This window comes from Psittacula echo (genome assembly GCF_963264785.1).
Source record: "Psittacula echo genome assembly, chromosome: 17".
NCBI classification, from domain to species: Eukaryota; Metazoa; Chordata; class Aves; order Psittaciformes; family Psittacidae; genus Psittacula; species Psittacula echo.
The window spans coordinates 8,880,496-8,900,533 of record NC_137753.1 but is presented as its reverse complement, the minus strand read 5'-3'; the positions used below and the strand labels follow the sequence as shown (position 1 = coordinate 8,900,533).

At 53.0% G+C, this 20,038-nt stretch overlaps 2 protein-coding genes across 5 annotated transcripts; one reads left to right on the top strand and one right to left on the bottom strand.

The window, feature by feature from the left end:
* Positions 1–566: 566 nt before the first annotated feature.
* On the bottom strand, positions 567–6,434 carry LOC308228136 (caspase-9-like). The gene is made up of 10 exons (XM_080631266.1): positions 6,193–6,434; positions 5,367–5,586; positions 4,449–4,529; positions 4,251–4,282; positions 3,447–3,623; positions 2,941–3,030; positions 2,132–2,279; positions 1,697–1,876; positions 1,440–1,549; positions 567–1,106 (listed from the first exon to the last, which is right to left on the bottom strand). Exons 1-10 carry the CDS (start codon positions 6,322–6,324, stop codon positions 1,014–1,016), a joined length of 1,263 nt encoding a protein of 420 aa, XP_080487392.1. The 5' UTR covers positions 6,325–6,434; the 3' UTR covers positions 567–1,013.
* On the top strand, positions 6,397–19,894 carry DNAJC16 (DnaJ heat shock protein family (Hsp40) member C16). Of its 4 annotated transcripts, none has more exons than XM_080631264.1 (15): positions 6,397–6,625; positions 8,414–8,480; positions 9,337–9,667; positions 10,675–10,859; positions 11,803–11,907; positions 12,348–12,506; positions 12,890–13,020; positions 13,216–13,399; positions 13,989–14,171; positions 14,440–14,516; positions 14,977–15,057; positions 15,161–15,259; positions 15,561–15,731; positions 16,611–16,712; positions 17,261–19,894. In XM_080631264.1, exons 1-15 carry the CDS (start codon positions 6,459–6,461, stop codon positions 17,295–17,297), a joined length of 2,079 nt encoding a protein of 692 aa, XP_080487390.1. In that variant the 5' UTR covers positions 6,397–6,458; the 3' UTR covers positions 17,298–19,894. The 4 variants fall into 4 exon arrangements, with proteins under 4 accessions (XP_080487390.1, XP_080487389.1, XP_080487388.1 ...); XM_080631263.1 differs by having other exon boundaries at positions 15,144–15,252; XM_080631262.1 differs by having other exon boundaries at positions 15,564–15,731; positions 16,611–19,894.
* Positions 19,895–20,038: the final 144 nt, after the last annotated feature.

The following is a 20,038-nucleotide window of genomic DNA, read 5'->3' as shown; positions in this document are numbered from 1 at the left end:
ATTGATGTCCACAGGTGATTCCCAAAGCCTCCCTTGCTCCCCCAGCAGCATGGAGGCACAGGGGCACAGCACAAGCTGCCTTTGCTGTGCTGTAGCGACCAGGACTGTGAAATGCCCCATGCAATTGAGGAGCCCTCATCAGCATTCTGCCCTGTCCCGGCTCTGCACAGTGACACTTCCCTTCGCCACATACCCCAAGGCAGCTGCACCTCCCCAGGGCAGCTCCTCAGTCTCTGAGGTCGCTTCTCCCTAATATCCCACATCCCTCCCGAGTTTCTAATCCAAAACTATCACCACAGCAGCTCCTCAAGGCAAGTGCTTAACTTCGGCTCTGGGATTCAGAGGGATCCTCATCAGGTTCCTCTGTAAGTTCGCATTAATACCGATTGCCTCAGGAGCACGCTCGCTGCCTTCTCGCATGGCCATGTGTGAAATGCTCCCAGTAGCAGCAGGAAGATGAAGATTTACATGAATGAGGCTTTTCTTGCTCTTCCCCTTTCAGAAAAGCCTTTGGGAGAAGTTGAACTAGCACTCACAGCACGGAACAGATGAAGAAACACAAAGGATTTTCTTGCCTTTTCCATCGTGTTTTATTGGAAATTTCAATTACAAAAGTCATTCCATGCCACTTAAGTGACAGACTTTGATCCCATCAGTTGGTTTTCCAGGCAGAGAAGGCCACAAGTGTGGTGGTCACCAAACAGAATACCCCGAGGCTGAGCACGGGTGCATCACAGGAAGCTGGAGATGCTCGCCTCTGGGAGCACAGAGGCTCCTGGCCAACACGTGCCCTGGCAAAGGGGCTTCCTGCTCCTTCCATACCATTTCCCATTGGCACGGTGCCAGTCTCCGTCTCCTCCCTGCTCCACAGCATTCACGGGTGACATTTCTCAAGACAAACATCTCGACAGACAGAGATGACACCAGGAGCATGGATGCAGAGTCCTGGTGAGAGCAGGTTTCCTCTGGCTGCAGGGGAAGCAGCTCTGGAGCTTGGCAGGATCCTCAGAGCATCATTTGCACTTGAAGAATAATTTTTTACGGAGGAAGTTGAAGCAGCCTGGGATCTGCTTGTACTTCCCCTTGGCAGAGACAGCGTTGGCCACCTGATAAGAGAGGAGTGGATGAGGAGCAGGAAGGACAGGGAATGGGACAATGGGATGCGTGGAAAACTCAAAGTAGCTTCCAGTGTCTGAAGGGGGCTACAAGGATGCTGGAGACAAACTCTTCATCAGGGACTGGAGAAACAGGACAAGAGGTGATGGGTACATATGTGCCATAGTGTCTTAGGAGTACCACAGAGTGCAAGCGAGCACCATGGATATCTCCAAGCACAAGAGAACCAGCAGGACTTCCCCAAGGGCATGATCTGCCTGGACACATGGCAGCAAGCTTATGACAGTGACCCAAGTCCCACAAGCTTGGACTTTGACACTCACCCGCAGTAACATGTTCAGCAGGTCTTCTGAAGGGGCATATTGCTCCAGCACACTGTCCAGGGTTTCCACATACCATGAGCCACTCGACACCTCCCTCCAGGAGACAAAACCTGCAGAGAAAGAATGAGAACATCCCTGACAAAGACGGTTTTATGTTCTCGTCTCACTAAGTTCCTGCCATCTCCAATTGCCCCAAACCTCCCCCAACTTTGGCTACGAAGCTCCAACATTTTGGCCAGTTCCCCTGGGGATCTCACCTGGGAAAGTTGAGTAGGAGACCAAGATGTCACTGGGAGTGGGCAAACTGCCTACGGCATCTGGCTCGTCCGTGTTACCTGATGGAGCCTGGAAAGGAGTCGCATCTGACTCCACAGAACCTCTGGGAGCTTCATCTCCAGGTGAACTGGAATCCACTATAAAGCCTCGATCTCTTTGCTCTGCAAAAGGCAGGAACAAGTCAGTTCCCAATGTTCATATTACTCAGTTGCTCAATGGTGAGACGACTGGTGGCCACGAGGATGATCAGGGGCTGGAGGCAGGCTGAGAACATTGGGGCTGTTCAGCCTAGAGAAAAAGAAGCTGCGTGGAGACCTCAGAGCAGCTTCCAGTGTCTGAAGGGGGCTACAAGGATGCTGGAGAGGGACTACCAGAGTCAAAACAAATGCGCTACCAGAGCCAAAAGAAAGATTCACCTCCACCACAGGCCTGGATGAAGAACAGTTTGGGTTTTCCTCTCAGGCTCGGGCAACTGGACCCATTGAAATAGTTCACAATCTTTTCTATTGGAATTGGTTTTCCATCTGTTCCGTAAACGCCTCCGGGGAACTGAACATGGCTCGTCTGCAAGAGGAAAATCCAGGAGCTAGGAATGCAGAAGGGGAAGCCAGCTCCGAGGGAACCCATCTCTGATGGGTGTTCTGCAGCCTAAAGTTTCCAGAACAGAGCTTGATTCCTCCCATTTGCTCCTTGTCAGGCTGAGGGGACAACCCAGCATCGTCTGAAACATGCTAACACCCATCCTCCTATCGTCCAACTCCTATCCCACCTCTTCCAGCAATGGGGCTTTTCATCCTCTGGGACAACATGCACGTAACATCCACCATTTTCCTAACAGTGACTCTCCCCTCCTCACTCTGTGAGGCCTCACACTTGAGATAAACAGGCTTTACTATTGATAGCATCTTCCCTGTCAGAGCTGACACAGGAAGAACTGAATGGCCACAGCACGAGGGTCAGCGCTGCCTCCCTTCACGCCGGGCCTGTCATTCAGCTCCCAATTATACAGCCCAGATTCCAAAACGGAGAACACTTGGCAAGGTTGGATCAGACTATGCTGGAGAAGCAGCACATAGCAGCAGCAGTTCAGTTAGTATCCTCAACCCAGATACAAAATGTAACTCTCTCAATGTGCAGAGGCAGGGGAGTAAAAAACCTTGGGAATGACTCCGTTTCCATGCAGGCAGCCTCACTAATGGGAAAGAGAGAGATGGGAGGAACCCACCTGACAGCCATGGGAAAGGATGACCACAGTGCAGCAGTCCAGGGTGCTGTGGTCCTGCCGTGCCAGCTTCTGCAGCTCTGAAACCATGTCCTGCATGGGAAACATCACGGTAACAATTGTTCAAACCATACCTCAGATTGCTGCTGGGCACTGCTCTTATCACAGACTGATCTGGGTTGGAAGGGACCTTAAAGCTCATCCAGCTCCCTCCCCTGCCATGGGCAGGGACACCTTCCACTAGAGCAGCTTGCTCCAAGCCCCTGTGTCCAACCTGGCCTTGAACACTGCCAGGGATGGGGCAGCCACAGCTTCTCTGAGCACCCTGGGCCAGCACCTCAGCACCCTCACAGGGAAGAACTTCTGCCTAAGAGCTCCTCTCAGTCTCTCTGGCAGGTTAAAGCCATTCCCCTTGTCCTGTCCCTCCAGGCCCTTGCTTTCAGCATGCTGCCAACATGGGCACATTTCCCATCACACACACTTCCATGGGCTCAATGCAGTGGCCTCACCTGAGCTTTCAGATCCCTCTGAGTCAGGACGTCAAAGCTCAAGGCCCTGAAGCGCTTCTCCAGCTTCTTACAGTCCACATCGGAGCCGTGGCGAGTGGACAGACCCAAGCCTGTGGTGAAGTTGATGTTGTTGAGGATCAGGCAGCGCCCGCACGGATCCGCTCTCAGCTGGTAAACCTGCCAGGCACACACTGCAGTTAAACGCGCTCTCATTCGAGTGCTTGCTGGCTATTCCTGCAGGATGCAATGCCAAGGAGGAACAGGAGTCCTTAAAGCAGCTCAGTTCACAGCTTTTTCATCTCTCCAAGACTAAGTATGGATAAGAGGCTCCGTCCTTCAGGCACACATTGTTATCAGCAGCAGGGAATGCAAAACCACCACCAAGTAGGGTGGAAATTTGTGGAACACATCTGCTTCTCCACCCAGAGCCTCCAATGGCAAGTTGAAGCCTCTAGAAGAGTTTTTTAGGCATTGTCATCAAATGTGACCACAACAGTCCATGTGAGGAAATGGGAATGGAGTAGAAAAATCTCCCCCAGACTCATCTTTTTACCATCAACAGCAGCACCACAGGAATCTCATGAGGGCTACCCTCAGCCCTATGCTTCCAAAGTCTAAACAGAATCTATGACAGGATCAAGGGGTTGGATGCTGCAGAGCCCTGAGCATCCTTGTGACCCTGAGCAATGGCTCAGATGACACAGAGCAAGAACCAGCTATCCCAGGGTTATTTTCTGGCAGCCACCCACAAGGCCCAAAGCCTTTGCTTAATAGCGAATGTTTTCAGCCCAACCAAATACTGACCAGATCGCGGTTCCACTTGTCAACAGCCAAACCTACAACACACAACACAGACACAGGACTTAGCTCTCCCACGCTCCACAGCCAGGTGTCGTCCACCTTCCTCCCAAAATCCACGTTGTTCCTTCCCTGTCGGCCCTGACACATTGGTGATGTGTATGAATTCCCTGGCTCTCCGGAACAGCCTGAGCCATGGCTTACCCCGGACTGGCACAGGAGGTACCCACGGTCTTTCACTCTCTGCTTGCACTGGGATGGACAAACGTTCTGGAAGGTTCACATCTGTAAAGACAGAGATCAGGCAGATCTCACTTCTCCCCCTTCTGACTTTATAGAATCATAGAATAGTTAGGGTTGGACCCTGCTGTGATGCTGCAAGGTCACATCACATCTGTTTTCTCCTTTGCAGGGTTTCACAGACACACAACCTTCTCTCGCAACCACACAAGCTGGACCCCCATGCAGATACAGAGGAGCACAAGGTGGTGAGGACATGGCAAAATCCATTCTCACCAAGGTACTGGGGAAATCCTGTGCAAAACCACAGACAAGGGTGCTCCTAACAGCACGAGTACACAGCCCAAGCTCTGCAGTCATCTCTACAAGCCCTGCTCCAGGATAACAGAGCATGGCAGCAGGTCGAGGTGATCCTCCCTCTCTACTCAACCCTGATGAGGCCACATCTATAGTCCTGAGTCCAGCTCTGGGCTCCTGAGTACAAGAAAGACAAGGAGCTACTGGAGAGGGTCCAGCTGAGGCCACAAGGATGCTCAGAGCTCTGGAGCATCTCTCTTTTGAGGAGAGATTGCAGGAGCTGGGCCTGGTTAGTGCAGAGAAGAGCAGCCTGAGAGGGGATCTCATCAATGCACATCAGTAGCTCAAAGGTGGGTGCCAGCAGGATGGTGCCAGACTCTTTCCAGTGGTGCCCAGCGACAGGACGAGGAGCAATGGCCATAAACTAAACCACAGCAAGTTTCACCTCAACATGAGCAAGAACATCTTTCAACTGAGGGTGGCAGAGCCCTGGCACAGTCTGCCCAGGGGGGTTGTGGAGTCTCCCTCTCTGCCACCCCACATGTTGCTGTTTGCCCAGAAACCAGTCACACCCTCGAGTCTTACTTTTAGGATGCTCTTCTCCACGTAACTGCAGCTCGACAGGCCTCAGGTCTGCCAGCTGTGGTGGTGCCAATGGGCACCCACACTCCTTAGTCAGCATGTCAGCGAGGTCTCCCTGCCCTGTGTCCCGCAGGATAGAAAGGAATACAGGGAAAGCCCGCTTCCCTCGAGTCTCCAGGTCAATGACCAGCTGCCGGGCTTGCTCTCCTCGGCTGCCAGCGCTCTGCAGAGGAGGAAACCCCAGGATCATAGACTGTCACCGAGCCGAGGTGTGCTGCTGGGCCAGTCTTTCCCACTGATCTCTGTGGAGGGGAAACCTCCACACAGGGCGAATGAGACCGAGACCCACCAGACACAGTCACAGATCTCACCAGCAGCCACCCAAACCCCAGCCCTGGACACCTCCGACCACAACCCCTGGCTGCCTGCCCCATAGAGCCCACCATAGGGAGGGCAAGGGAGGAGGGAGCCCCCACAGGACAGGGCATTGACACCCCCAGGCCTGTCCCCAGTAACTGAGAGGGGACATGGGGGCCCCTTACCCCTGTCACCAGGCTGGGATAGCCACCCAAGGGGAAAGCAAGAAGAGTCAAGACCCGGGGTAGGTGTCACAGCTCTGATCTTTAGGGCCCATGGTAAGGAGCGACAAGGGCAGTTCCCCCGGCCTGGCCCCAGCATGGGAGGTCACGGGGCGCTACCTGGGGCCTGAGAGGACACCGGTGGGTGTCCCCCCTCGCCTGTCCGCAGCATGGGGGGAATCGGGGCCCTTCCTGGGGCCTGTCGCTAGGGACAAGGGCACCTGTGGTGCACACGCGGTGCCCCCCCTTACCTGCACGTCCTCCACCATGGACCGGGTGAAGAGGCCGCGCTCCTGCAGCGGGCCCCAGAGCGGGGACACCCGCAGCGCCGCCACCAGCCGCGCCCGGCAGCGCCGCAGAGCCCGGCGCTGGGCCTCCTCCATGGCCGCGCCCTGCTCGCTGCAACCGGAACCGCCGCCGTCTCCGTGGTGACGGCGGGGCGGGCGCGCCGGAAGCGGCGGTGCAGGCTGAGGGCGGCCCGTCCGGTGCCCGGTGTCCGCGTCCCCCCGCCGCAGCCATGGAGCTGGGCCGGGCGGGCCTGGCCTGGGCTGCCGCGCTGCTGCTGGCGGCCCTGGGGGCGCAGGCCGCGGCGGGGGATTTTGACCCGTACCGCGTGCTCGGGGTCGGCCGCAGCTCCAGCCAGGCCGACATCAAGAAGGCCTACAAGCGGCTCGCCCGGGAGTGGTACGTGCCCGGGGGCGGACGCACGTAGGGGCCGGGCCGTGGCCTCTCGGTTGGCAGAGTCAGGCGGCTGCGCTCCGGGCGGTGTTTGGGGGGTGGTGGTGGCCGCCGCGCCTCCAAGTCCGAGGCTTGAGGCTCCCCTCAAACGTGTTTCAGTCGTGCTGAAGCGAGCAGGGGCAGTCACAGTGCGATCCCGGTGTAAAACCCTGCAGGAGTGTGGCTGTGGGGAAGAGCGCTCCCCGCCTGAGCAGGGAGCCTTTAATACACGAGGAGTTGAGTCTCGCTGGGCAAGGGGTAGCCAAGCCCCTGCATGCAAAGGGGGCTGCATCAATGGGATGAGGGTCAACAAGGGCAGTGCTGGGTCCTGCACTCGGGTCACAACAACCCCATGGAATGCTCCAGGCCTGGGGAAGGGCGGCTGGAAACTGCTCATGGGAAAGGAGCTGGAGGTGCTGACTGATGGAGCTGAACATGAGCAGCTTGTGCCCAGGTAGCCAGGAAGCCACCAGCCTGTGTCAGCACCAGTGTGGCAGCAGGGCCAGGGCAGTGCCTGTGCCTCTGCACTGGGCACTGGTGAGGCCGCACCTCGAATCCTGTGCTCAGCTCTGGGCCCCTCACTACAAGAAAGACACTGAGGTGCTGGAGCGGGGCCAGAGAAGGGCAATGGAGCTGGTGCAGGGCCTGGAGCACAGTGTGATGGGGAACGGCTGAGGGCCCTGGGGGGTTCAGTCTGGAGAAGAGAAGGCTCAGGGGGGACCTGATCGCTCCCTGCAACTGCCTGACAGGAGGATGGAGCCAGGAGGGGCTGGGCTCTGCTCCCAAGGATCAAGGGAGCAGAGATGAGCAGACCAAGCCACCATGAGGTTAGGCCACCATTGTAAGCGCTGTATTGCTCTTTGTGCTACACTTGGATGGCTTTGAAAAGCTCAACTCCCTGCACAATATGCCCTCAACATAAGGGCTGCTACCACCCAGTGAAGTTTTGAGACTATTGAACACATCTGGATGCTAAGGAGGTATTTTGTCCTTGTCCGTCCACCCCAGCTTCCTTGTTTTCCCCATAGCTGTTGCTCGCAGGTGCTTCCAGACACACAGAAACTCAACAAGCAGCAGGAGACAGAGGCAGGGTTGTTCCCCTTTACTAAGATGTTTCTGCTTTTAATGTAGCTTGTGAAATACCAGAGGACAGAGGAAAAGAGGACAGTGTGTCCTCTCTTCTCCCAAGGAACAAGTGACAGGACAAGAGGAAATGGCCTCAAGCTGCACCAGGGCAGGTTTAGATGGAGACCAGGAACAATTCGTTCCCCAAAGGGTGCTCAGGCATTGGAACAGGCTGCCCAGGGCAGTGCTGGAGTCACCGTCCCTGCAAGTGTTCACACACTGTGGAAACAAGGCCCTCAGTGCCATGGGTTAGTGGTGGCCTTGGCAGTGCGGGGGTAAAGGTTGGACTGGATGAGCTTAAAGGGCTTTTCCAACCTTGTTGATTCTATGATTCTGAGGGCTGTGGCAGGAGGTGTTTTCCAGGAGGAACACAACAGATGTGTGGCTGTAGCAGTGGGACACATGCACACTCCCTCATCACAGCAACGGATCAGATAGAGAGGCAGGTCTGCAGGCACACAGCATGTGTCCCAGCTCTGTGTTTCGGGATGAGATTTGGACAGGGAGAGCACGGGCCAGGTATAAAACCCCATCTCCATCTCAGGGGATGCTGCTGCATGGAGGCTGATGGCTTGTTCTGCCCCCCTAGGGGCACCTCTGACCCCTTTTTGCTCTGGTTCTGCCTCATAGGCACCCTGACAAAAACAAGGACCCGGGAGCAGAGGACAAATTCATCCAGATCAGCAAGGCTTACGAGGTAACATACTCTTGTCCCTAAACACCCACTGTCATTAGAAGCGAAGTGACCTGCTTTTTCTGGATATGTCTGCATGGGAAAAACACTCAACTCTGTGGAGCTGGCTGCTACTGACAGTATCCCCTGCTGTCTCAACAGAGAGCCACTGGATGTCACCAGTGTGGCCTCACTTACAAATAGTTTACTCCAGGTGTGCCCTGTTCTTGCTCAAACACCTCAAACAAGAGCAGAGCAGGTATTCACTGAGCACAGAGCAGCTGGGCAGCCATGCTGTCTGTGTCACACATTCATCTAAGCATTTGGGAATGATGTAAGCAACTCGAATCACTGCAGGGCTTTAGTCACTTCAGATTATCCTTTGCATAAGTAGCTATTTAGGCACTGCTCTGGCACAGTGACTCAGTATGTCCATGGTAAGTGGTGGAGCCCATGGAAATCAAAGCAAAGCCTTGTCTCCCAGCTGAAAAATGCAGTTTCTCTGCAGGAAGCTTTGCTCATTGCTACAAGATGCATTGAGATGTCATTCTCAACAGTGCCTTGAGAAGACCCTCCATGGTCAAGCAGATGCCAGCAAAAGCTGCTCCAGAAAAGAGCATTAGCACTCAGGCAGCGTGACATTCAGGAGCAGCAGAGCACTCTTGGTTCAGAGGCTCCTTTTCTTCAGGCTTTTACCCTTGTTTACCACAGCAAGCCCAGAGGCAATGCAGTAGTTCCCCTTTTCCAGCTCATTTATCCTTCTGACACATAGCAGAGGCTGCACCTTCCCTCATAGCCTGTCCTTCCACAGTTGCAGTTGTTGTCCAGGTGCTTCCCCTCATGCTTTCAGTCAAGCGTTCTTGTATCTTTTACTTCCCAGATCCTTTCCAACGAGGAGAAGAGGGCAAACTTTGATCGCTATGGAGATGCTGGGGAAAGCCAGGGCTACTCTCAGCACCAGCATCGCCAGTTCCACCGTTTCCATGAAGGATTCTATTTCGACGAATCCTTCTTCCATTTCCCTTTCAACTCAGAGAGGCGCGACACCTCCGATGAGAAGTATCTGCTCCACTTTTCCCACTACATCAATGAAATTGTGCCAGATAGCTTCAAGAAACCTTACCTCATTAAAATCACCTCAGACTGGTGCTTCAGCTGCATCCACATCGAGCCCGTGTGGAAGGAAGTCGCTCAGGAATTGGAGGCACTGGGTAAGGATGAGGCCGTTCAGGTTGAGCGCATGTCCCTCGCCCACCAAGGCTGTGGCCGTCGCGTTTGGCTTTGGAGGACTGAGTTTAACCTTTAGATTTCTTTGGGGATTTATCCTAATGGTTTTACAAATGTTAGTAATCATGGACTCATAGAATAGTTTGGGTTGGAAGGGATCTTAAAGGTCATCCAGTTCCAACCCCTGCCACGGGCAGGGACACCTTCCACTAGAGCAGCTTGCTCCAAGCCCCTGTGTCTAACCTGGCCTTGGAACACTGCCAGGGATGGGGCAGCCACAGCTTCTCTGGGCACCCTGGGCCAGCGCCTCAGCACCCTCACAGGAAAGAGCTTCTGCCTTATCTCCAACCTGAACTTCCCCTGTTTCAGTTTGAACCCATCACCCCTTGTCCTGTCGCTACGGTCCCTGATGAAGTCCATCTCCAGCATCCTTGTAGCCCTCTTCAGACACTGGAAGCTGCTCTGAGTTCTCCATGCAGCTTCTCTTCTCCAGGCTGAACAGCCCCAACTTTCTCAGCCTATCTCCATACAGGAGGTGCTCCAGCCCCTGATCATCCTTGTGGCCTCCTCTGGACTTGCTCCAACAGCTCCATGTCCTTCTTATGCTGACACCAGAACTGCACACAGTGCTGCAAGTGCAGATCAGAGCAGAGGGGCAGGATCACCTCCCTTGACCTGATGGTCACGAGGCCCTCAGTGCCATGGGTTAGTGGTGGCCTTGGCAGTGTGAGGGTAAAGGTTGGACTGGATGAGCTTAAAGGGCTTTTCCAACCTGGTTGATTCCATGATTCTAAAGCTGTGAATTTTAAATGCATGAATTTGATTGCATCAGTTTAAACTTTCAAGGGTTGTGAGAGGAGAGCAGCGAGTTCCAAGGGATGGTCCCATGAGTAACTCCTGGGCAGAGTACTGGGCAAGGGCACAGCTCTTCAGCCCTTGTTTCCTACTGGGTGTTGGGGTGACTTTCACATGAAGCCGTTCTCCTTTGCAGGAGCAGGGATCGGAGTCGTTCATGCTGGGTACGAGAGGCGCCTTGCCCATCACCTGGGTGCACACAGCACCCCTTCCCTGCTGGGGCTCATCAATGGGAAAATCACCTTCTTCCACAACGCCGTGGTTCGGGAAAACCTGCGGCAGTTCATGGAGAACCTCCTGCCTGGGAATCTTGTGGAAAAGGTGCGCTCCAGCATGGGTGGGGTGCGCTGCTTCTGGGTCTGTGTATTCAGCTCTCCTTTGCTGTTGCTTTGGCTAATCTGTGACATTCAGCCCCTGAGCTGATCTACATCACAACCATGAGAACATCCGGCCAGGGCCAGGGAAGGGAGGCATTCCAAGAGCTGTAATTACAGCTACAGACCCTGGAACTGTCAGAAGCAACCGTGTAACGTGGCTCTGTCACACTTCTCATGGCAAAAGGGCCGATCCCATTACTACACAATTATGCCAGCAACGTGGCATGCCTGCTGTTCTCCCAGCTGTTGTGCCTCATGGCTGCCAGAGCCATAGGAAAGTTGGGAATCCACAGTCATGCCCTGCCTGCCTACTTCCCTTCTTTCTCAGGGTTACATCCAGCCAGCTCAGGTCTCATCCACTTCCACTTTCAGCATGCTGTGGCTGTGATCTAGGTGCCCAAGTTTTTGCCCATCTTCTTCATGTTCCCTCTCACAGCCATCACCAACAGCAGCAGCCTGCTCCTCTCCTTGCAGGCCCCTCAACAAGCTGTGGTCTCCCTTTTCTCTCCTTCCTCTAGGTCAGAGAGGTGCCATGGTTGAAACAGAGCAGGTTTGATGGAGCTCACAGATGACTGCTAACTCTTGGCTTCCACCTAAATTTAAAGCCTATGGCCCCACCAAACAGTTAGGAGAATGACAGTGGTCTAGAAATGGAAATGACAGGAGTGCAGTGACAAAAAGGGTCAGCAGGGGGTCAAGACTGATGGTTTTAGTTAATTTCCTGTATCAAGAAGCACAGATGAGACATAGCTGTTGGAAAGAGAAACCCACAGTCTGCTTTCTGTAACACCCAGCTTTTGGGGCTCAGTTCTGGGACAGCTCATCACAGAATACTGTGTGTGTCTGATGGCTCAGAGCTCAAACTAACATTCCAATTCTATTTCAAGATCACAGATAAGAACTACATCCGCTTTCTGTCCAACTGGAAGAAAGAAAACAAGCCCCACGTCCTTCTGTTTGATCACATGCCAGTTGTGCCATTATTGTACAAGGTAATGGAATTTCTGTTGCTGCATTGTTGGCTTGCTCATAAACCCAGCTCTTCCAAAAGAAAATGCAATCTCACTGTGAGCAGAGGCAGACTGATGCCTCCAAACACTGGAGAGTGGTTCTAGCAGAGATTATTTGTATCACTTGAATACAGCACAGCTGGATGACTGACTTCATTTGGAGTTTGTTCCTCTGTCCTGCCACGAATGTACCTTTAGTGGATGCCAAAGTGCGGGTGGTTTTTGGAGGCAGTGGCAGTAGAGGTGTGTACAAACCTCTGTTGGTAGTGAAACATGTGGCACGTCTAATTTGGGTGAATGGAAAGCCTGTTTTCTTTTAAACAGTGAGGGATGTTCTTGAAGCAAAATCACTGTGGGCTCATGAGGGAGAAACTGTCTTTTGCTCTCACACAACCACACACCAGTGCTTTCTTCCCTCCCAGCTGACTGCCTTTGCCTACCGAGATTACTTGTCCTTTGGTTATGTGTATGTGGGACTTCGAGGCACTGAAGAGTTGTCCAGTCAGTACAACATCAACGTCTACACCCCCACCATGATGATCTTCAAGGAGCACATCGACAAGCCCGCTGATGTTGTACAGGTATTGCACAGAGCCCTCTCCAGGAGCTGCTGTGAATCAGAGCTGAGGGTTTCTGATGGAGCAGGCACTGAGAGGTTTGTCAGTGAGGCATTTCAGAGTGAACAGCATTCATTCTCAGTGTGAATTCATCCTTTGGCAGAGGCAGAGAGCAACCATTAGAAGAGAGGAAGCTCAGCAGGCATCAGCTGTGGTGTCTGCCCTTGTGAGGAGGGTGGCCACAGGTAGCTTCTCAGTCTCAGGGCCCCAGAATGTCTCAGGGGGTAGGATTTCATTGAGGATTGTGATGGCTGGCAGCTTTCCCCAGGCTTAGACAGGAATATCACAAGTCCTCTCCTCTCCTCATCCCGCTCATTTCTGACTTCTGCTTTCTCTGTCCTCACCAGGCACGAGATATGAAGAAGCAGCTCATTGATGACTTCCTTTCCCAGAATAAGTTCCTCATGGTGGCCAGGCTCACCAGCCAAAGGCTGTTCCAGGAGCTGTGTCCCGTGAAGAAGTCTCACCGTCAGCGAAAGTAAGGCTGTGCAGGTGGCACATGTCCCCTTGTTCTGTTCCCTGAAGCTGTGGGGCTGCTCCTAAAGCCTCCAGCATCCACATTGTTCGATGGGGTTCTGGCTTATCGGGATCATTCCAGGTAGCAGAAAGGGGACAGTTGTTTCCCCTTGAATCCAGAATGATTCCTAATCCTCCATCTCCTTGCATTGTCTAGGCACTGCGTGGTCCTGCTTACTGGAGAAGAAGAGAAGTTTGCTGAGGCTTATGAAGCGTTTTTGACTTTTGCTATGGCCAACACAAAAGACACACTGAAGTTTGTGCACATCTACAATGATCGGCATCCAGAATTTACAGACGCCTTCTTGATGGATGAGGAGAAGTATCGGGGAAAATCAGCTGTGAGGGTTTCCTCTTGGATTTTTTTTCCCTTCATCTGTCATAGAACCATAGAATGGTTTGGGTTGGAAAGGACCTTAAGATCATCCAGCTCCAAGCCCTGTCCAACCTGGCCTTGAATACTGCCAGGGATGGGCAGCCACAGCTTCTCTGGGCACCCTGGGCCAGCGCCTCAGCACCCTCACAGTAAAGAACTTGTGCCTTTTCTCCAACCTGAACTTCCGCTGTTTCAGTTTGAACCCATCACCCCTTGTCCTATTGCTCCAGTCCCTGATGAAGAGCCCCTCTCCAGCATCCTTGTAGCCCCCTTCAGACACTGGGAGCTGCTCTGAGCTCTCCACACAGCCTTCTTTTCTCCAGGCTGAACAGCCCCAATGTTCTCAGCCTGTCTCCATACGGGAAGTGCTCCAGCCCCTGATCATCCTCGTGCCCTCCTCTGAACTTGCTGCAACAGTTCCATGTCATGTCAGTTTATGTAGGATGCTATACCTTGATCTGACACCTAATTCTGGGCAGCGATTTGAAGCGTAACATCTGTCTAGATAAAAGTCCCTTCTGCTCTGACAGCTCTGGTGTTGTTGCCCCATCCAGGTGGTCATTTTGGAGAGACGCAATAACGCAGGGAAGGTGGCCTATAAAACCCTGGAGGAGGCCTGGCAGGGCAGCAAAGAGGACAACTTCATCCTCCTGGATCTTCTGGACCAGCTGAGGACAGACCCCAACCTCCTCTCCTCAGAGACTGTCCTGGCAGACTTGAACGATGAGTTGGCTCCCGTAAGTGCATGGCATTTCCAGATGCCTAACAACCGTGTTGCCCTTTTCCATGGAATCCTGATGGTCATTCACTGACTTTATTTAAACTTTAATATACCAAAGCAAGACTCTTGCAGGTTTTCCTGCTCCTGGAAGGAAGGAAGCCTGTAGGGTGTCACAATTGTTCCATGATCCTGGGCCAATTCAGCCCAGGGTTCTGTTTCAGGAGCATGACTCCTGTCAGGGCTCTGGAGAGTCATTTGCTTTTTCCTTTATCCTTCTTAAACAGATGTTCCTTATCCGATGGCTCTACTCCACACTGGATTATCTCTCAGACTGCTGGGATAGTTTGTTCCACAGTAACTGGTATGGGCTGGGTGTTAACTCTCAACAGGGAGTGGGATTGTGGTTATCTGGTTCAGCTGCATAGGAGAAAGAGGTTCTTAGTAACAGAAATAGGAAATACATCAAAAACACCTAGGGACCTGTATTCTTGAGATGTAGGTGAAGAGCAGTGATGCCACAGTGACATCAGGTTCTGCCTTGAGTGCTGGGTACTTCAGCTTCAAGGCTGAGCGAGCACAGACATGATGCATCTGTTGTTTTCACCACTTCCCTGTCACCTTCTTTAAAATGGATCCATTTTGATCCTCCTTTGGGGTGGGAGCAGGACAGAGCTCAAAATCTTGCTTGTCTTTAAGACCCCAGGAAAGAAGCCAAGGCTCTGGGGGAAACTGCACAGTATTACTTGGGGTAGACAGGAACTGTTCAAGCAGAAACTGTGCCACTCGCAGACCTGATTGCTCTTTGCACATCTTCCCCTCAGGCGAGAAATGATGCCGCTGCTGTCCCTGCTCTTCTCTGCGCTCTTCATCCTCTTTGGCACTGTTATTGTTCAGGCTTTCAGGTGAGTGCACACCAAAAGGCCCTCAGGGATCTGAGGGTCCGGCCACAAGCACCTCAGTCCGATCTGGTGCCTTAAACGCGCTCAAGATCATCTTCCTCTGCAGCGATTCCAGCGACACAAGAGACAGTCCTCCCTCAGAGAAAGAAGGAACCGCAGCAAAGACTGAGAAGAACGATGCGAGCTTCAGCAAAGAGAGTAACAGGTTCCCTCCCTAATTTCTCCACAACTGTTTTCTGCCCATTGCCAGCAAGGACAGGGGTGCTCAAACTCAGTTACTGAGCAATTCCCACCTCATGTGCCCAGACAACATCCTTAGGGTAAGGGTAAAGGTCTGCCTGACTTGTTGAGGATCCAGGTCTGGATCTGTTGCCCTGATGAAACTGGCCTTATCTGCAGGGCTTATCAGGGACCGCTCAGCACAAGGGGGTGGGTTCATGGTTTCTCTGTCCTTGGTCGCTCGTGGTCCCTCATTCCCCTTTCACTCAGTCACTGTTTCTTTGCAGCAGGATTCCCAAAAAGGGCTTTGTAGAGGTGACGGAGCTGACGGACATCAACTACAACAGCAACTTGGTTCGCCTCAGGCCGGGTCACATGAATGTGGTCTTGATCCTGTCCAACTCAACCAAAACTGCCCTCCTTCAGAAGTTTGCCCTGGAAGTCTACACGTTCACAGGGTAGGCTGGGGCCCTTGCCCAGGTTTCTGCTACTGTTCTAACACCTTGCATAAGGCCGCTCTGATGCCATGGCAGGAGTGGTGTCAGCTCCCTTGCCAGGAGGGAGCTTGGTGGTGGCTGTGCTCATTAGTGGCCTCAAGCCGAGGAAAACCAAGTGGCCTTTGAGGCTGGACTTGTCAGAGGTGACCGGACAGGTCTGGCACTGCCACCACCTTGGGCATACCCATGTTTCAATGAATGGAGAGCGTGAGAGTGCCACACACCAGGCAGTTGTCAGCTGCACGGAGTCAGGGTGGAAAAGGAGCTGCAGCACCACAGCTCTGCTCCTGCCCTTGGTGACAAAAGCTGTCCCTGTTACCTGTCCAGCAGGAATGTGGCCTGGCTCAGGAGATGTGCTCATCCTTCTTCTCTGAGTGACTGGGGTGTGTCCAGAGAAGGGCAACAGAGCTGATGCAGGGTCTGGAGCACAAGTGTGATGGGGAACGGCTGAGGGAGCTAGGGGGTTCAGTCTGGAGAAGAGAAGGCTCAGGGGGGACCTGATCGCTCCCTACAACTGCCTGACAGGAGGATGGAGCCAGGAGGGGCTGGGATCTGCTCCCAAGGAACAAGGGATGGGACAAGAGGAACCGGCCTCAAGCTGCACCAGGGCAGGTTTAGATGGAGCTGAGGAACAATTCCTACCCCAAAGGGTGCTCAGGCATTGGAACAGGCTGCCCAGGGCAGGGCTGCAGTCACCGTCCCTGCAAGTGTTCACACACCGTGGAGACGAGGCCTCAGTGCCATGGGTTAGTGGTGGCCTTGGCAGTGCTTGTACTTGATGGTCTTGAAGGTCTTTTCCAATCCAGTTGATTCTATGATTCTCCTCTGCATTTCCCACAGAAGCAGCTCTCTACACTTCTCCTTCCTCAGCCTGGACAAGCACCGGGAGTGGCTGGAATACCTGCTAGAGTTCGCCCAGGATGTGGCCCCCATCCCGAACCAGTACGACAAGCATTTCCTGGAGCGCGACTACACGGGCTATGTCCTGGCTCTCAATGGCCACAAGAAATACTTCTGCCTTTTTAAGCCTCACAGATCAGGGGATGAAGGGGGATCACCTGAGGATTACAATTCCTCACTCCACTCAGAAGCCAGAGGGAAATCCTCCTGCAGCCCAGGATCTAGATCCATTAAAACCAAATTACACAAATTGTCCTTTTGGATGGAACGCCTCCTCGAGGGTTCCTTACAGAGGTTCTATATCCCCTCGTGGCCAGCACTAGACTGAGAGATCTTAAAGAGGTTCTAACAGACTTTTTATAAAGACAACAAGGGACAGCTCTCTCCAGTGATCCACAACCTAGTGTGATGAGTGGACCTTAGGGTTTAGATGAACTCCTCCTAGGGCCACCAACTAGAACATACCTCCCCGCGTCCAGAGCCCAGGAGTGCAGCCAAGTGCACTGAACCTCTCTCCACTAACTCAGCGTGCATTTGGACACCATCCTACCGAAGAGCCAAGAAGTCCATTTATCCCCTTCTTGTCCCAGATCACCCCAGATCCACCTCTCATTTTACCTCGGATGAAGAAAAACACGCAAAGACTTCTTGGCCTCAGCGATTCAGGACGGACCGAACGCGGCTGGTGACACGGGCCAGGTCATGGTTCTCTCTCCCCTTCCACGTGTGCTTAGCCTGTGGTGCATGGTGTAACACTGGCAAGACCCTGCAGACCCTCCTGGGCCCTGCCCTTCCAAAAGGCCTCCTCCCACCAGGCGGTACTACTTTCTCAGCTTTCCCTGTGGTAAGTGATGTAGAGTATGGTCGGGAGCATCTCCCTCGTAGCAAACCTTTAGCTGGGACTCACCTGTGGTGTGTGGTGCAGGCTAGTAGGTGATCTGCATGTTTTCATGCTCCGCCTTGTGTCATAGTTCCACGTGCTGCTTCACCAGCCAAACCCAACCCGGGGAGGGAAGGAAGGGGTTTTGCACGGCCATACAAACTGTCCAAGTGTTGAGCCATTTAAATGTCACATTGATTTTTTTCAATGCCTTTCTGCTTCTGTCGACTTTAGACAATGTATCCTAGAGCCATAACTTTACCTGCATCTTTAGATCGTAGGCATGAGCTGCTATAAGCCAGTAGATGTGTAAAAGAAACTCTCCTTAGCTGCCAGGGAGTTGGGCTGGGCTCCTTCCAAACACCCCTATGTCTGTAGCACAAACTGACCCGTCTTTGTGTCAAGGAACCTGCTCCTTTGACAGCTGTATTCTTGAAGCATTGCCCCAAAGTGCTGTATCATCAGACTGTCATGTACGTGTGACGCTGCTTTCAGTTTACATGTGAGTTTAAGACTCTTGCTTTCAGCCTCTCAGCTATTTCTTTTTTGCCACAAGCCTTTGTTCTCCACACCCCTGCTGCTGCCTTGGCTTCTTCCTAGGTTTGCATGAGGGGGTTGGTGTCTTCTGGAAGTCACAGGGCTGTGTGAAGCCAGAGCAGCGGAAAACATAGGGTTTGGGTTATGCTTTGCTCTGACAGCAGGAAAGGGCAGCCCTTGATAAGGCAGAGGGAAGGTGAGCAGCAGACTCAGGGTGACAGCATCTGCTCCTCACAGCAGCATCCTTTTTCTTTGCATCTGGGACTGAAATTCATGGTTCTGTGATTCCATAAAATCCCATGGGGTTTGCTCTTCCTTCCTACTGCTCCAGGGTGGACACTGTCCCCAGGGCAGCGCCTCCTCCAGCCACCCCACATGGTACCAAGTTGCTGGGGGGGCACAGAACTGCTAAAGCAAAAGGATCCAAGCACGGTGGCCTTTGCCAAAGGGCTTCAAGCCTGATGGTCGAGCCCTTGGTTCAGCATTGGTGTTAATTAAAAGCTCGCTCAGCTGTCACTGCCTTAGTTACCATCTTGAGCAGCCCATTAGTAGGAATAACTCTGCCAGTCTCCGAGTTAGCTGCCAGTCCCATATGAAATCTGGGAATGCTCAAGTCATTTTACTGCCAACACAACATAGTTGCTCACCCTGGGAGCAGACTGATGTGCTTCAACCACCACAGGTATCTCAAACCCCATGTATGATGTACTTCCAAATAAAGGCTACGATGCTTCCAACTGACCCTACGTGAGGTTACTTAATCTGAGCTCAGCAGACATGGCAGCTTGTGAAAGAAGCACTAAAGTAGAGGGAAGGAAGGACAGAAGGAAGATGAGGGCTTCTCCCTGCTCAAGACTTCCAATGCTGAAGTAGAGCAGGAAGGGGCACAGAACACTGCCTTGATGCTGATAGACTTCACTTGCATCCAGGCAGAGCAGTCGTGCTTTTCCTGCAGCTTGCTGTTCTGGGAATAGGTTTTAGCCAAGTGGAAGGCTTTGCACAACTTCTGAAAGCTTTGCGGAGAGCAAAATGCCCCTCTCTGGGTCTCTGCTGTCTCTTCAGCTGGTCAGAAACCAGGAGAAACCCCTTGACACATTAAAAGAAGTGCCTAGTGCTACAGCGAGGGAGCTCAGCCCTGCCCCAAGCCAGAAGAGAAGGCCACAGAGCCTTCAAAATTACCTTCATGTCCTTACACCTGCTGGAATCCTTTTTGGTGTCATTTGCTTTTGAGCACAGGTAACCCCCCTTTTAGACTGGGTTTGGTTGAAGGGGTGCTCGCAGCTGCCGGCTCTTGCTGGGTGGGAGCACAGCTCCTGGGTAGCTGTAACTCTGCCCTTTGTGGCTTGTAACCGGGTTCAACAAACCCAGTTCATGTCACTGGTTTATGGACAAAACCTCCTTTCATGGGCTGAAGCAAACTCCAACCTGTTGTAAACCCCTCGTGGAGTTAGTGTGGAGTGCTGGGTGCTTGCTTTGTGGTAGCAGAGCGTGGTCAAAGGCTGCTCACACCGAGCTCTGTCCACGTGTATCGTAACACATCACCCATGGGAAGCACTTGGTGGTGGTTTGTAACCCAAAGAGTGAGGAATTCGGTCCTAGAGCACTGTTAAGAGTGAGCCCTGAGCAGTCACACACTGCACAGGGCTCCGAGGCTGTCACACAGTTACTCCTGTACCCAGTGTGGAGGGAAGCAGCTCTGCCTCCCCTCTGCCCTGAACCCCCAGCCTGGTTCGCTAAAGGCAGCCTGAGAAGTAGGACTGAACCCAGGTACATATATTTTGCACTTTTGATACTGGGGAGGGGGGAAGGTGGGAATTAACTTATTTGGCAAACTTGTCTTTTTTATTTTGTGGTTTTGGGGGGTTTTGGTTGGTTTTTGTATCTGTGACCAGGCACCGGCGCCATTGCGGTTTAAGACGATGACAGATTCGCAACCAAAATAAACTATTTT

Bases quoted from the DNA above. Each gene is read 5' to 3' on its own strand.
- LOC308228136 (XM_080631266.1), bottom strand. From the start codon at position 6,324: ATGGAGGAGGCCCAGCGCCGGGCTCTGCGGCGCTGCCGGGCGCGGCTG. The intron at 5,587-6,192 runs GTAAGGGGGGGC...CCTCCTCTGCAG, and splicing joins CCATGGTGGAGGACGTGCAG to AGCGCTGGCAGCCGAGGAGA. The intron at 4,530-5,366 runs GTAAGACTCGAG...CTGTCTTTACAG, and splicing joins TGGAGAAGAGCATCCTAAAA to ATGTGAACCTTCCAGAACGT.
- DNAJC16 (XM_080631261.1), top strand. From the start codon at position 6,459: ATGGAGCTGGGCCGGGCGGGCCTGGCCTGGGCTGCCGCGCTGCTGCTG. The intron at 10,860-11,802 runs GTGCGCTCCAGC...TTCTATTTCAAG, and splicing joins CTGGGAATCTTGTGGAAAAG to ATCACAGATAAGAACTACAT. The intron at 14,517-14,976 runs GTATGGGCTGGG...TCTTCCCCTCAG, and splicing joins AGTTTGTTCCACAGTAACTG to GCGAGAAATGATGCCGCTGC.